Raw genomic sequence first — 17,010 nt, 5'->3', positions numbered from 1 at the left:
TTTTTAGTCCAAACAGTTTTCCCACTTCAGGTCCAGACTAGCCTCTCCATCCTCCATCGTAGTGATCACGGTTGTGGTTCTGGTGGAGGATGACGACATTCTGCTGTTACTGCAAAACATATAAGAGCAAAGTAAGTAAATTAAATTAAAATACCACAGGGCATCAAAACCTTCATTACTGTAATGTTATTTCACTTCAAACATTTTCCCACCTCAGACTTGCCCCTCCGTCCACCATTTTCCCCATCTTAGTCATGCTGGAGGACATTCCACTGCTGCTAGACAAATAAGAGAAGAGATAGATAAATTAAACATTCACAGAGCTTCAAAACTTTTATTCATATTTTTTAAATTAAATCGTTCATGTACAGCAGTCTCCTGTACTCCGCGATCTCCATCTCCAGCCTGGTCTTGATGTCCAGCAGCATCTGGTATTCGTGTCCCTGACGCTCCAGGTCAGCCCGGAGACTTCCCAACTGTTCCTCCAAGCTGGTGACCTGCATCTGATAACTAGACATAGTAGTGTAATGTCTCTGTCTCAAAGAGGTTACCTTCCAGGGATGCTTTCTGTGACCGAAAGGAAAAACAATGAGTTTAAAGCATATGGTATGGATACATCATGTGATTTCAGGTGGACAGCAAGAAATGTGAATGCTGTATCACTCCACTCTAAAGTCATCTGAAAAGTTAATGCATGCTTTGAATGTCTTTTCAACACAACAGAATAAATATGTTTTTGCATTGGGGGACGTTGTCTGTCCTTTTCTAGTATCCCACCATGCTCAACAAGGTCTGGAGCCCAATCTGCAGAGCCTGCAGCGTGCTCTTCACATCTCGTATCTCTGTGGAGAAGCTCTGCAGGGTCACCGTGCTGGTCATCACCTCCTTCGATAGTACCTCATTCTGTGAAGAAAAGTGTGAACATCAATCAAAAATCCAAGAATGACAAGATAGGACTGTTAGGAGTTGTATCATATAAATAGACTCTATCTATTCAATTGTTCTAGTTTTATGAATAGGACATTGTACCTAACAGTAAACACAGGGACTATATATATATATACACTACTGTTCAAAAGTTTGGGGTCACTTAGAAATTCCCTTGTTTTTGAAAGAAAAGCACATTTTTTGTCTATTAAAATAGATCAGAAATACAGTGTAGACGTTGTTAATTAGGGCGCATGAACCGCTAGCAGGACACCTATGACAACATCCGGTGAAATTGCAGAGCGCAAAATTCAAAATACAAAAATCGTAATATTAAACATTCATGAAAATACAAGTGTCTTACATAATTTAAAAGCTTAACTTCTTGTTAATCCAGCCGCGTTGTCAGATTTCAAAAAGGCTTTACGGTGAAAGTGTAACCGATGTGAAATGGCTAGCTAGTTAGCGGTGGTGTGCGCTAATAGCGTTTCAATCGGTGACGTCACTCGCTCTGAGGCCTTGAAGTAGTTGTTCCCCTTGCTCTGCAAGGGCCGTGGCTTTTGTGGCGCGATGGGTAACGATGCTTTGTGGGTGTCTGTTGTTGATGTGTGCAGAGGGTCCCTGGTTCGAGCCCGGGTCTGGTTGCTGCGGAAAAGGAGGAGGTCAAAAGGGGGGTGAGTGTAACCGATGTGCAATGGCTAGCTAGTTAGCGGTGGAGCGCGCTAATAGCATTTCAATCGGTGACGTCACTCGCTCTGAGGCCTTGAAGTAGTTGTTCCCCTTGCTCTGCAAGGGCCGTGGCTTTTGTGGAGCGATGGGTAACGATGTTTCGAGGGTGGCTGTTGTCGATGTGTGCAGAGAGTCCCTGGTTCGAGCCCAGGTAGGGGCGAAGAGAGGGATGGAAGCAAAAGTGCTACAAAAGCATACCATGCGATTATCTGAGGACAGCGCCCCACATCAAAATACTTTTTCAACCAGCACAGGCGTCACAAAATCACAAATAGCGATTAAACAAATCACTTACCTTTGAAGATCTTCCTCTGTTTGCAATCCCAAGGGTCCCAGCTACACAATGAATGGTCATTTTGTTCGATAAAGTCCTTCTTTATATCCAAAAAAGTCTGTTTAGTTGGCGCCATTGATCTCAGTAATCCACTCGTTCAACAGGCATTCAAACGAATCCAAAAAGTTACCGGTAAAGTTCGTCCAAACAAGTCAAACGATGTTTCTAATTAATCCTCAGGTACTCTAATATCTAAATAAACGATCATATTTAAGACTGAGAATAGTATGTTCAATAGGGAAGATAAATAATGAAGAGCGCGCACCTCATTCACGCGCCAACAAGACCACTTTTCTAATGAGAGACACCTTGGAAAAACTACAACTACTTGTTCATTTTTCAAGAAACAAGCTTGAAACCCTGTCTAAAGACTGTTGACATCTAGTGGAAGCCATAGGAACTGCAATATGGGTCCTATCTATTTGTATATCCCATAGGCTAGCATTGAAATGGCCTGTGACCTAAAAAAAAACATTTCCGGATGGATTTTCCTCGGGTTTTCGCCTACCATATCAGTCCTGTTATACTCACAGACATTATTTTAACAGTTTTAGAAACTTCAGAGTATCCAATGCTAGCAATTATATGCATATATGAGTTGGACCGCCGAGTGAAGGAAAAGCATCCAACAAGTGCTCAGCATATGTGGGAACTCCTTCAAGACTGTTGGAAGTATGGAGGTAGTTTTGTGCCAACAAAAATGAGGGGTTAAATACGTGTAAAAAAGAAACAAATGTTTCCTGAGCTTTCTTATATCTCTTAAATATAGGACAGACACTTCAGAACCTTATTCCTTCTGATTTATTTTTTGACATTATTAATGTGTTATTCAATGTGTTTCTATGGGCTGTAGTGGTAAAGGGCAAATTCTATATTTTATCAAAGAATTGTTAAATGTATTTTTTTAATACCTAAAGCGGGCCTAAAATTCAAATAGCTAAATGATCCATGGTATGGCCATCTTAAAACAATTCCCCCAACGGCTTAGACGTTTAGTTAAGGGAGTATGCGAGGCACAGATGTTCGCTTCACCTAGCCAAGTTCTGCTACGAGCAAACCAAACGTAGTTTGCAGGCGCCTTTAGACACTGGCCGTGTCCAAAAGTCTGGCTTGCCGTCTACTTACTTAAACTGCATAATGTGTAGTTATTGTTCTGCATACTATTTAAAACATACTGTTTAGTAAAAAACGAATGCAGTAAACAACAAATATCAGCATACTAGGCTCATCCTACTGCAACGCGTCATCTAATGCGCAATTACATTGATTCTCGACATTCATTCATTTTGGTACAGCTGGTCCCCTCAGCTGATTAACAGCTGTTGTCAAACACACCTGGGTTTCAAAAGGCAATTATCTTCCTCGATAGTATGCAGCGAATTCTACTAAATGAAAAGCCGAAATGAGTATGACTTCCTGGCATTTAATTCATACAACATTTTTGATATTTCACATGCTATAAAATGTAATTTTTTCGCATACCCCAAATGCCTACTATTTAAATTGCAGGTACGGGTATTCAGCCATCGCCACAATGTTGGTGTTACCTTTATTTCGGCAGTTACCTGTATACACAGTGCATTCGGAAAGTACTCAGACACCTTCCATTTTTCCACATTTTGTTACGTTCCAGCCTTATTCTAAAATGGAATAAAATCTATCAATCTATACACAATACCCCATAATGACAAAGTGAAAACATGTTTTTAGACATTTTGCCAATTTATTTAAAAAAATACAACTGAAATACCTCATTTACATATGTATTCAGAACCTTTGCTATGAAACTCAAAATTAAGCTCAGGTGCATCCTGTTTCCATTGATCATCCTTGAGATGTTTCTACTACTTGATTGGAGTCCACCTGTGGTAAATTCAATTGATTGGACATGATTTGGAAGGGCACACACCTGTCTATATAAGGTCCCACAGTTGACAATACATGTCAGAGCAAAAACCAAGCCATGAGGTCGAAGTAATTGTCCGTAGAGCTTCAAGACAGGATTGTGTTGAGGCACAGATCTGGGGAAGAGTACCAAAATATGTCTGCAGCATAGAAGGTCCCCAAGAACACAGTGGCCTCCATCATTCTTAAATGGAAGACGCTTGGAACCACGAAGACTCGTCCTAGAGCTGACCGCCTGGCCAAACTGAGCAATCGGGGGAGAGGGCCTTGGTCAGGGAGGTGACCAAAAACCCGATTGTCACTCTGACAGAGCATCAGAATTCCTCTGCGGAGATGGGAGAACCTTCCAGAATGACAACCATCTGTGCAGCACTCCACCAATCAGGCCTTTTTGGTAGAGTGGCCAGACGGAAGCCATTCCTCAGTTAAAGGCACATGGCAACCCACTTTGAATTTGCCAAAAGGCACCTAAAGGGCTGTCAGACTATGAGAAACAAGGTTCTTTGTTCTGATGAAACCAAGATTGAACTCTTTGGACTGAATGACAAGTGTCACGTCTGGAGGAAACCTGGCACCATCCCTATGGTGAAGCATGATGGTGGCAGTAACAGGCTGTGGGGATGTTTTGCTGCGGCAGGGACTGGGAGACTAGTCAGGATCGAGGGAAAGATGAACAGAGCAAAGTACAGAGAGATCCTTGATGAAAAACCTGCTCAGGACCTCAGACTGGGGCGAAGGTTCACCTTCCAACAACACAACGACCCTAAGCACACAGCCAAGACAATGCAGGAGTTGCTTCGGGAAAAGTCTCTGAATGTCCTTGAGTGGCCCAGGCAGAGCCCGGACTTGAACCGAAACGAACATCTGGAGAGACCTGAAAATAGCTGTGCAGCGATGCTCCTCATACAACTTGACAGAGCTTGAGAGGATCTGCAGAGAGGAATGGGAGAAACACCCCAAATACAGGTGTGCCAAGCTTGTAGCATCATACCCAAGAAGATTTGAGGCTGTAATCTCTGCCAAAGGTGCTCCAACAAAATACTGAGTAAAGGGTCTGAATACTTCTGTAATATTTCATTATTAAAAAAAATTTTTTTGCAAAAATGTCTAAACTTGTTATTGCTTTGTCAGTATGGGGTATTGTATGTAGATTGAGAGAAAAAAAACAATTTAATCAATTTTCAAATAAGGCTGTGGCATAACAAAATACTTTCCGAATGCACTGTATATGAAAAGATCTTGTACTTGAGAAACAGGGACTGGAGTTGATCTAGTGTCTGAACGTTCCTACTGTAGAGCCTGAGCCAGCAGAGGGAGTACTACTCCCCCTTACTGCATACAACTCATCAAATCGAATTGAGCTTTATTAGCATGTACATAGCACTTCAATAGATTTTAACATGCACGATAAAAGTCAACAAAATCATATGAGACCTACTGCATATCAAATTTTTCAGGGTCCTCTTCATCTTTTCAGAAGCCAAGGTTGTTATTATTATCAATAACCATGGATATAATATACCATCCAAAACATAACATCATGCACATCATCATATGCATATGATTTTATTAAAACTGTTCAATGTCATGATAATAGGAGGTTTATTGAGATTTGTCCATAGTTTATATTTTATTAATACCTGCATGCGTTTACATGAATGTCCTGATGACATATGATCACATGGGCGACAGATGGTTTGAAAACCTCCTTCTCCCTGAAGTCATCATGGGACAGTCCTGCGTTGTCGATGCTCAGAAGAATAGTTCCTTTTAGATGGATGGCAGCCAGGAAATGAAAAGGTCATAGTCATGACTATACAAGCAATAAGGCCCAAGGGGGCATGGTGGTATTTTGTGAACATTCTTAAGTGGTGTTGCTTGGCATGACCTACGCCTCAGTCTCAACAACAACTTGAATTACCAACACCCATATTCAAGATAAATCAATCAGATGTAATATGAATCCTTTCAACAGATTATCTGCTCTTTTGAAATATTCCTCATCATCATCAACTCTGGGTTTGTTGGGCCTGAAGGCATTTTCAGCTGTCTAGTCAAATCTTTGTAACATGGTCCGTCTCTGCCACGACAGACCCAAAAGTTAAATCAGCAACAACTCAGTGCACATAACCCTAACCCAACAACACAGTGTACATTGAACACAATACAGCTATACCACACAAAAAAAGGTTGAGCTGATGTACCTTTGCTTGGAGGTCAACAATGCTAGTATAGAAAGCAGAGAAGTCAGTGGGAGCCTTACTCTCCAGAAACAGGTGGATCTTCATCTCCAAATCATCGTTGGCTTTCTCCAGGGTGGCGACCTTGCCCAAGTAGGTGGCTAAAAGTTTTTTCAGGTTCTGCATGGCGAACTTCTCGCTGACACTGTTGTCCGCTGCTTCAGACATGGCCATGCCTCCTCCACCAAAGCCTCCTCCTTCACCTCCACCGAAGCCGAATTCACCACCACCACCACCAGCAAAGGACCCGGACGCACCCAGAGCCACCTGCACCTCCGTACTCACTGCCAGCCCTCATGCCACTGATGCAGCTGCCATCTTCCGTGCTGCCAAATCCAGACATCGAGTGGAGCTGATAGATGCTCCCCTCATGGATCCACAAGAGGACATGAAGCTGCTGCTGGAGGAGGTCATGGTGATGGAGGCTGCAGCTGTCTTACTGTCTGTAAAGAGGAGTGAGTATATTCGAGGGAGGTACCATTGTTCCTTTTATACAGCGTCTTACACACAGGGAGGGATGAGACAGATCTGAGGAAACAGGGGAACACTAAATTCAAAAAAGTTGCCATCGGCCTTTTGACACTAGCATCAAGGTATTCGTATATTAATGCTTGCTTTGCACATTTGCCCATGAGTTAATAAAACTTTAAATGTGCTTTGGCAATGTGGAATGTGACTGTTTGTACAAGCTGTGCCAATTTTTGCAATATGAATACTTAATCTTCGCTACAGACAAGATGAAACCAAGACATCTGTAAAAAACATGCCCTGGACTTAGAAACCCAATTATGTAGTCAATAATAGTGATCTGGTGCTCAGTTTGACATATTGTATGTCTTAAATCACCTCTTGAATCACATTCTTGAACGTCTACAAATTCACAACCATTATGTAATCTTGACTGACACAGCTATTTCATACTGTAACGTAATAATAGTTAGTTCATTTACATTAACTAAAATGTGAAAGTGAACATAGTTCCCAACTTATATGGGCATTTCCTGAAAAACGTACAAGTCATTGCTGAAACTTACAAGTCATTGCTTCAGTTTGGGCATTTACGGTATACCAAACATGAAACATCAAAGTCATTGCTGGAACTTACAAGTCAGTTTGGTTAAAGATACTTTTTGAAATCCTAAAACCTGTTTGCTTTTTCATGAGGTGAAGTTAGAGTGCGAGAACAGTGTGTGTGTGCATGTACAGTGCCTTCAGAAAGTATTCACAGCGCTTGACTTTTCCCACATTTTGTTGTGTTACAATAATTTTGTCAAGAATCAACACAAAATTCTCTGTAATATCAAAGTGGAAGAAAATTCTAAGATTTGTCAAAAAAAAAAATATGAAAAATAGAACACTAAGATATCTTAATCCTTTACATGAAATAAATTGTTGATACATACTGCTATGTATAGGCCTAAATTTGACATACTATGAAACCCTCTATTATTAACTGATGTTAGATCAAAATGTATCCAAAATTAAACCTAGTTCTGGACTAAAAAGGATGGTCAATGCAAAACTTGCATCAGATTTTTTGTCCGGGACTAGACTTCTATGTTTGGAAAAAATGGGTCAGAAAACCAGTTCAATGTGTTGACAGGTGAGCATGAAGAGTGGATTATTTCTAAGGATGGTCATGGGAGTGGCCATACAAGTGTAACAGAAGACATCTTGGACCAGTGAGTGTTAAAGCTACTGTATGTGATTTGAAAAACAACTAAATGGGGTCCCCGCCACTTGTTTTTGGTAAACAGCTGAGGGAGGGGGCTAGGGAAATTCAGCCCCTCTCAGATTCATAGACAGTGTTCTAGATGCAAGGACAAACTTCCACATGATAGATTTAACCACATGATATATTTGTTTACAGCGTTTTTTGTAAACAATGGAGTAATATGATAAAAACAGACAGTTGTGGTACAGTCATGAGTAATGTATTAGTTATATTCTTCAAAGAATCAATGGGTATACCATTGAACAGATTCCCAAATCCCAGATCGTAGCTTTAAAGAGAAGACTTTAATAGGAATTCTCGCTGTAGATAGATACAGTTGAAGTCGGAAGATTACATACACCTTAGCCAAATACATTTAAACTCAGTTTTTTACAATTCCTGACGTTTAATCCTAATAAAAATTCCCTGTTTTAGGTAAGTTAGGATCACCACTTTATTTTAAGAATGTGAAATGTCAGAATAATAGTAGAGAGAATTATTCATTTCAGATTTTATTTCTTTCATCACATTCCGAATGGGTCAGAAGTTTACATACACTCAATTAGTATTTGATAGCATTACCTTTAAATTGTTTAACTTCGGTCAAATATTTCGGGTAGCCTTCCACAAGCTTCCCACAATAAGTTGGGTGAATTCTGGCCCATTCCTCCTGACAGAGCTGGTGTAACTGAGTCAGGTTTGTAGGCCTCCTTGCTCGCACACGCTTTTTCAGTTCTGCCCACACATTTTCTATGTGATTGAGGTCAGGGCTTTGTGATGGCCACTCCAATACCTTGACTTTGTTGTCCTTAAACCATTTTGCCACAACTTTGGAAGCATGCTTGGGGTCATTGTCCATTTGGAAGACCCATTTGTGACCAAGCTTTAACTTCCTAAATGATGTCTTGAGATATTGCTACAATGTATCCACATATTTTTCCTGCCTCATGATGTCTTCTATTTTGTGAAGTGCACCAGTCCCTCCTGCAGCAAAGCACCCCCACAACATGATGCTGCCGCCCCCGTGCTTCAGGGTTGGGATGGTGTTCTTCGGCTTGCAAGCGTCCCCCCTTTTTCCTCCAAACATAACAATGGTCATTATGGCCAAACAGTTCTATTTTTGTTTCATCAGACCAGAGGACATTTCTCCAAAAAGTATGATCTTTGTCCCCATGTACAGTTGCAAACCGTAGTCTGGCTTTTTTATGGCAGTTTTGGAGCAGTGGCTTCTTCCTTGCTGAGCAGCCTTTCAGGTTATGTTGATATAGGACTCATTTTACTGTGGATATAGATACTTTTGTACCTGTTTACTCCAGCATCTTCACAAGGTCCTTTGCTGTTGTTCTGGGATTGATTGCACTTTTCGCACCAAAGTACGTTCATCTCTAGGAGACAGAACGCGTCTCCTTCCTAAGTGGTATGACGGCTGCGTGGTCCCATGGTGTTTATACTTGCGTACTATTGTTTGTACAGATGAACGTGGTACCTTCAGGCATTTGGAAATTTCTCTCAAGGATGAACCAGACTTGTGGAGGTCTACAATAGTTTTTCTGAGGTCTTGGCTGATTTCTTTTGATTTTCCCATGATGTTAAGCAAAGAGGCAGCTGAGTTTGAAGGTAGGCCTTGAAATACATCCACAGTTACACCTCCAATTGACTCAAATGATGTTAATTAGCCTATCAGGAGCTTCTAAAGCCATGACATCATTTTCTGGAATTGTCCAAGCTGTTTAAAGGCACAGTCAACTTAGTGTATGTAAACTTCTGACCTACTGGAATTGTGATACAGTGAATTATAAGTGAAATAATCTGTCTGTAAACAATTGTTGGAAAAATGACTTGTGTCATGCACAAAGTAGATGTCCTATCCGACTTGCCAAAACTATAGTTTGTTAACAAGAAATTTGTGGAGTGGTTGAAAAGCGAGTTTTAATGACTCCAACCTAAGTGTATGTACACTTCCGACTTCAACTGTAAGTAAGATAAGTAGTTGATTGATCTAAGCTGACATATGGAATTGTTAACATGGATCATTTAGCTATTTGATTTGTAATTTTACGACCCCTTTATCTATCAAAAATAATATATGTATATTTTTTGATAAAATGTTGAATTTGGCCTTTCCTGCTACAGTATAGCCCATAGAAATGCATTGAATAACAAACACATTCACAAATGTCAATAAAGATAGTCAAAACATGTATTATAAGAAATAAGGTTTTGAAGTGTCTGACCTATACCTAGGAGATATAAGAAAGCTCAGGAAAATAATATATATATATATATATATATATTTTACACATATTTAACCCTTTATTTTTGTTGCCACAAAACTACCTCCATACTTCCATTAATTTGTATGGGTTACCTTTAGTTGAGACCCGGGACACTTGTGGGGGTCGTAGAGCAAAACGTAGATCACCATTGTGTTTGTGAGAATCTCCCCGTTCTACAGTAGTGTCATAACTAAATGGGGAAGGATAGGGGTATCCATGAAGAAGATGCTCATAGGACCACTCAGGTACACTTGAAAAAAATACGTCAGGAGTATACATTGGCTTGTGATATAGGAAAGATACAATATGCTCCGATCTATTTCAATCCAACCACATGTTAACTGAAGGGCATTGAAGTTGAGAATAGGAAAGTGGGGCTTTAGAATCACTTCCGGTCAACAGGGGCTGACAAGACAGAGGGGCAGAGAGGAGTTGTGTGCGTGATGAAGTCTCATCCTAGTGTGCGGCTCTCAGAGTACTCCATCCTGCAGGCAGTGATGGAGGCAGCCAGGTTAATAAAGCTGCGGGAGGGTGTGGTCCGGAGGAGGTGGGAGGACAGGGGCAGGGTGGCACGCCACGCAGCCAGGGCCCCACAGCTGCCCAGAGAGGAGGAGGAAGAGAGGGAGATCTGTGGTATGCTCAGATAGGTTTAGCCTGCTGTGGTGACTATTTTTGGTTTGATAGTCATCAATCTTTTCAAACACCAGCAGAAAATAACTGTGTTTTACAGCATCATAACAAAAACGATCTACATTATTTTGTCCCAGTTTGGTGAAAATCCTCTGATAGTGTGTTTAAATGCCAGACTTAAAACAATGAGATCAGACCGAACCCTTTCAAAAGCTCAATACCACCATGTAGTAGGCCTATCTAAAATGGCTACTAAACTCAAAGACAAAGCTAAGACACCGGAGGGTTATGATCAGAGCACGCTGACTGCACGTGTATGAGCCTAGAAGACCTGCTAGAGGGGCCTCCTTCCTCTCTCAGTCCCGTGAATCAACTGACTTAACATTCCAATGCAACATCTTGCAATACAAAATATATAGCTGAGTTGATAGCCTTCCCTACATAATCAGCTAGGCCAGTGGTCCCGAACCTTTTCACTCATGCCTCCCTTTTATCACGGGGGAACATCTCATGCACCTCCATGCCCCACGTCTGCCCCAATTGAATTAACTGCTGCTATTGTTACAAAACAATATAACAAAATTATACAAATCAAATCAAATCAAATGTATTTATATAGCCCTTCTTACATCAGCTGATATCTCAAAGTGCTGTACAGAAACCCAGCCTAAAACCACAAACAGCAAGCAATGCAGGTGTAGAAGCACGGTGGCTAGGAAAAACTCCCTAGAAAGGCCAAAACCTAGGAAGAAACCTAGAGAGGAACTAGGCTATGAGGGGTGGCCAGTCCTCTTCTGGCTGTGCCGGGTGGAGATTATAACAGAACATGGCCAAGATGTTCAAATGTTCATAAATGACCAGGATGGTCAAATAATAATAAGCACAGTAGTTGTCGACGGTGCAACAAGTCAGAACCTCAGGAGTAAATGTCAGTTGGCTTTTCATAGCCGATCATTGAGAGTATCTCTACCGCTCCTGCTGTTTCTAGAGAGTTGAAAACAGCAGGTCTGGGACTGGTAGCACGTCCGGTGAACAGGTCAGGGTTCCATAGCCGCAGGCAGAACAGTTGAAACTGGAGCAGCAGCACGGCCAGGTGGACTGGGGACAGCAAGGAGTCATCATGCCAGGTAGTCCTGAGGCATGGTCCTAGGGCTCAGGTCCTCCGAGAGAGAGAGAGAGAAAGAAAGAAAGAAAGAAAGAAAGAAAGAAAGAAAGAAAGAAAGAAAGAAAGAAAGAAAGAAAGAAAGAAAGAAAGAAAGAAAGAAAGAAAGAAAGAAAGAAAGAAAGAAAGAGAGAAAGAGAGAATTAGAGAGAGCATACTTAAATTCACACAGGACACCGGATAAGACAGGAGAAGTACTCCAGATATAACAGACTGACCCTAGCCCCCCGACACATAAACTACTACAGCATAAATACTGGAGGCTGAGGCAGGAGGGGTCAGGAGACACTGTGGCCCCATCCGATGATACCCCCGGAGAGGGCCAAACAGGCAGGATATAACCCCACCCACTTTGCCAAAGCACAGCCCCCACACCACTAGAGGGATATCTTCAACCACCAACTTACCATCCTGAGACAAGGCCGAGTATAGCCCACAAAGATCTCCGCCACGGCACAACCCAAGGGGGGGCGCCAACCCAAACAGGAAGTACAAGGAGTACATATACAAATGTACTCCTTCAAATTAGCCTTTTAATCAACATGAAACAGAACATACAAATACCAGTACTCATTCCAGATTGAAATCAAGAAGAAAAAGAAGAAGAAATCATCTTTCTGCTGTGCAATGTCACATTCCTATGACTAGGGTGGGCCAATTCTTATTGTAGATTTTCTCAATTTGAAATAAAAATGTAATTGTTTCTGGAAGTATTCTAGGGGTGACTATTAGGTTGCATAAACATGATTAGTGTTTCCCCCCCACAATTTAGGCCTACAAATATATTTTCTGAACATAATACAGAGGAGGATAGATTGTTACTGCTAGTCAGAGTCTGGGAGACAGGCAGGCTGCCTCTGACTGGGGGGAGAAACAGGCTTGCTTGTAGTATTCCGTTATATCTATAGCATACCGTTTGGATGTTGCAGACGTTTTTGTGAGAAGACCAATTTTCGGGAATGTCTCCTGGTCTGACACACAGCGCTGTAGATCTGCCACTTTCTACTGCAGATGCGGAAGGGCGACGGAAGGGCGGATGTGGTGGATTGAGACGCAGCCCATGCAAGCCCAAGCAACAGATATCTACAGCTTAAACTGATGGAGTTTGATGGGGATTTTTTAATTATGTTACTTAGATTGAAACACCGGTGCGTCAATAGGGGGTTAAGTCCTACCCATTCATACTTGATTTTCTATATACCTGGCCTCTTGGGTGGTTCCACCCTGGAGTAACTTGTTCTTCTGATAATCCTGACACAAAGTGGAGATTGGGAATGGCTGTCAAACTTTTTACTTTTACCTGAATTGTATCATATTGTATCATATTACATTTCACAGTAAATGAGTGCTGGAAATAACATATTTCATGCAAATATGTTTCATGTAAATAGGTTAGACTATCGTGCTGGGACATGTATATGTAGGTTTGCTTAACATCTACTTGCATCCCTAAACCCAACACTAGGTGACACCCCATACTTAGTAATCAGGCTAACACCGAGTTCCACCTCACCACTCACAACTGAAACTATTTCATGAAGTTTAATTAAATAGGCACAAATGAAATCATTCATGAAACTAAAGCAGACATTTTTGAAAAAACAATAGTATAATTTTAGCCTATTATGAAGACATAGTAATTGAACAAACAAAGGATTTCAGATGTATTATTTTTTATTGCTGTTGCCTTCCAGATATGCACTGGATGTTTAGTGAGTCAGATAATCAGTTGTTGTATTTCCCTCAGTACACTCATGTACTGCATCAGTGGCGTGCATATGAAGAAGCTGAGGATTGGGTGGAGGAGACCACTTTCCCATCCACCACCTCTTCTACCACTGTGATGACCTTCCTGGTGGTGGTAGAGGAGGAGGAGGAGGAGGAGGAGACACTGTGGACCAAACAGAAAACACCAATGAGCACATAATCGACTGTACCCAACACAATATGGCAAGGTCTTACCTTGCAAGGTTTTGACATGATTCTACTGGTAGTGTACAAACTGGTCGGTCCACTGTTTTGCTTCTAAGAAAGTAAGTGAGTCTAGCCTAGAACCTGCTCAAAGTTTAGAATCAAAACACCCTTGATAGCCTAAGAATAACATTTGATAGACTAATAGAATAGGCTTGTTTGGCTCACCTTCTGGCCTCTCCGTCCAGCAGTCTCCTGTACTCAGCGATTTCCATCTCCAGCCTGGTCTTGATGTCCAGCAACATCTTGTATTCCTGGTCCTGGCGTTGCAAGTCAGCCCTGAGATTTACCAACTGTTCCTCCAAGCTAGTCACCTGCATCTGATAACCCGACAGCTGCATGGAGAAACGGTTCTTTGTCTCGGCGAAGGTATGTTCCATGGATGATTTCTATTGGAGAGCAAAACAAAACATCAGGAAGTAGTTGTGCAAATTCACTGATGGGTGGCAGACATTGAAACATTCTTGAACAGTCTTACCATGCTTATTTGTGATTGAAGTTCGATTTCAAGACTCTGCAGTGTGCGTTTGACTTCTGAAATTTCAGATCTGGACGTTTGGATAACTTCTGTGCTAATTGCGACCTCCTTGTTCAGTGCCTCGGTCTGTGGAAAACACCATCCAAAATAATGTTTTTACATGAACAATTCAATTGATGGGACATTTTGGATATCGTGGACCTAAATTATGGAATAATTTTTATAATGAGAAACAGTATTACCTTGGCGTGGAACCAGCCCTCCAGTTCTCTGTTGTTCTTGGCAGCGACAGCCTCGTAGTGTTCACGAATCTCAGCCATGACTTTGCTGAGGTCTTCCTGTGGTGCAGCGTCAACCTCCACATGGACCTGGCCGCTCATCTGGGCACGCATGGACAACAGCTCCTGCAGAAGGACAATGAAACAGATTTAGGTCTGTAGGTCATCATCATGGTTCAGAAAGTGGTTCTAGATTTGTTCAAGTGTTTCTGGATTTAAATACATAGATTATGATGTATTACTTGCTCACAAAAATGTTGTACAGTAATGCCTGGCTGGATCTGTTATTTTAAGACCGACACTATAGATAGGCTAGTATGGGAATCAGAAAAAGGAAAGGTTGAACCCTACCTCCTCGTGGTTTCTCTTGAGGTAGACCAACTCCTCTCTCAGCCCCTCAATCTGCATGCTCAGGTCCTTTTTGGACATATTCAGCTCTTCCAGAACACACCTCAGCCTAGCGATGTCTGCTTCCACTGACTGACGCATGGACAGCTCGGTCTCATACCTACATCATAAAACATTAAATTATTTACAGTGTACCAGTGTGTCTCAACTTGCTCTGTAATCATTGAACGTGACCTATTTCACGGTGTGAGCTTTTTTACATGACAGACGGCATCAATATTTTTATTTGTACACTAGACCGGAATCAGTCGGTCACTTTTCTGGTATTGAGTCACAATATTTGTCTGAGTGAGTGGACAAAAGATTTGGCAAATTGGTGAGTGAACTCACTTCATTCTGAAGTCTTCAGCGGCAAGCCTGGCATTGTCAATGCTTAGATGGACAGCACCATTCATACGGATGGCTTCCTGTATCTGAAAAGAAAATGTATACTTTTGTTTTTGTTTTAATTCTAAATAAAATACATAGTGCAAGTTTTTCAATATGTGGCATGAAATAAAAGTGGAACAGTACTGGCATACAAAAGCTTACCTTGGATTGGAGGTCACTGATGATGACATGGGATGAACCATAGTCGCGAGCACTGGGGGAGGTCTTGGCCTCCAGGAACTGGCGGATCTTCAGCTCCAGCTCAGCATTTGCCTTCTCCAAGGTGTGAACTTTGGCCAGGTAGGTGGCCAGACGGTCGTTCAGGTTCTGCATGCAGAACTTCTCGTTGCCGATGACATGACTGTCACTTCCTCCACCAGACATACTGAAGCTGGAGCCTCCACCGAAGCCAGCACCACCACCGAAACTGCCACCACCAGCAGAGAAGGACCTGGAGGCTCTGGCACTGGAGATGCGCACCCCAGAGCCACCTGCACCCCCATACACGCTGCCGGCCCTAATGCCACTGTTGCGGCTGCCTCCACCAGACATGGACATGGACATGCCACCACCTCCAGACATGGACATGCCACCACCTCCAGACATGGACATACGCGAGGAACCCATAGATGAGCCCTTCATGGATCTGCTTGAGGAGGATCTGAAGCTGCTGCTGGAGAAGGACATGTTGGTGGAGTCTGCTGATGTCTTACTGCTCTGGCTGGAGAGAAGTGAGTGCAGAGCAGTTGGTCTAAGCTCCTTTTATGCTGTGAGAGGAGAGGAGGACACAGACGACACTTGAACTCAATACAGTAATTACATACTTTAAAAGGGCACGCCAGGCATGCCAAAGTTGTTAAGATTCAAACCTGTTGAGCCTACAAAAGCAACTGTTGATTTTAGACTGTTCGTTCCATTGAAGGTCACCAATGCAAACAAGTCATATAATTATAATTTTTGACTGTTGAGAAACAGATGACATTTGAAGGTAATCCCTAACTGTAGAACTGGTTTGAGGCCTTGAGGCCTAACTTGATCTTTAGATTAATACTAGAGTGAGACAAGGATGACACAGTTACTGTATGTGAGAACTCCACCTACATAAACAATCAATCATGTATTATTTCCAAATCACATCTATTGTATTGCACATGACACAATCAAAGTTCCTGTGAAGATTCTAGAGTAGAGAATACTGAATTGGTTGACTTGTTTAACATTGCTTTACACTGTAAAGGAGTGTCCAGTAGACAGGATTTCAAAACCACTTATATATATATTTTTTTAAATGTAAAAACTTTTTTGTGATATTCAATTGGTAGTTACAGTCTTGTTCCATTGCTGCAACTCCCGTACGGACTCGGGAGAGGAAAAGGTCAAGAGCCATGCGTCCTCCGAAACACGACCCTGCCAAGTCGCACTGCTTCTTGACACACTGCTCACTTAACCCGGAAGCTAGCTGCACCAATATGTCAGAGGAAAACCGTACAACTGGCACCGTGTCAGCGTGCATGTGCCCGGCCCGCCACAGGAGTTGCTAGAGTGCGATGGGACAAGGATATCCCAGCCGGCCAAACCCTACCCCAACC

At 42.0% G+C, this 17,010-nt stretch overlaps 1 protein-coding gene and 1 pseudogene across 1 annotated transcript; both read right to left on the bottom strand.

Moving 5' to 3' along the window:
- Positions 1–3: 3 nt before the first annotated feature.
- On the bottom strand, positions 4–10,274 carry LOC120043988 (annotated as a pseudogene).
- A 3,407-nt stretch (positions 10,275–13,681) lies between these two features.
- Positions 13,682–16,051, bottom strand: LOC120043987 (keratin, type I cytoskeletal 13-like). The gene is made up of 7 exons (XM_038988581.1): positions 15,584–16,051; positions 15,383–15,465; positions 14,996–15,152; positions 14,609–14,770; positions 14,367–14,492; positions 14,057–14,277; positions 13,682–13,808 (listed from the first exon to the last, which is right to left on the bottom strand). The coding sequence occupies exons 1-7, from the start codon at positions 16,046–16,048 to the stop codon at positions 13,682–13,684; spliced, it is 1,341 nt and encodes a 446-aa protein (XP_038844509.1). The 5' UTR covers positions 16,049–16,051.
- Between the last annotated feature and the right edge of the window lie 959 nt (positions 16,052–17,010).

Source organism: Salvelinus namaycush, chromosome 3 (genome assembly GCF_016432855.1).
Source record: "Salvelinus namaycush isolate Seneca chromosome 3, SaNama_1.0, whole genome shotgun sequence".
NCBI lineage: Eukaryota > Metazoa > Chordata > Actinopteri > Salmoniformes > Salmonidae > Salvelinus > Salvelinus namaycush.
This window is presented reverse-complemented; position numbering and strand designations above follow the sequence as displayed.

Excerpts from the sequence above, each read along its gene's own strand:
- LOC120043987 (XM_038988581.1), bottom strand. The coding sequence starts at position 16,048 with ATGGGTTCCTCGCGTATGTCCATGTCTGGAGGTGGTGGCATGTCCATG. Across the intron at positions 15,153-15,382 it reads GCTGAAGACTTCAGAATGAA|GTATGAGACCGAGCTGTCCA; the intron begins GTGAGTTCACTC and ends TTTATGATGTAG. Across the intron at positions 14,278-14,366 it reads TTCAATCACAAATAAGCATG|AAATCATCCATGGAACATAC; the intron begins GTAAGACTGTTC and ends GCTCTCCAATAG.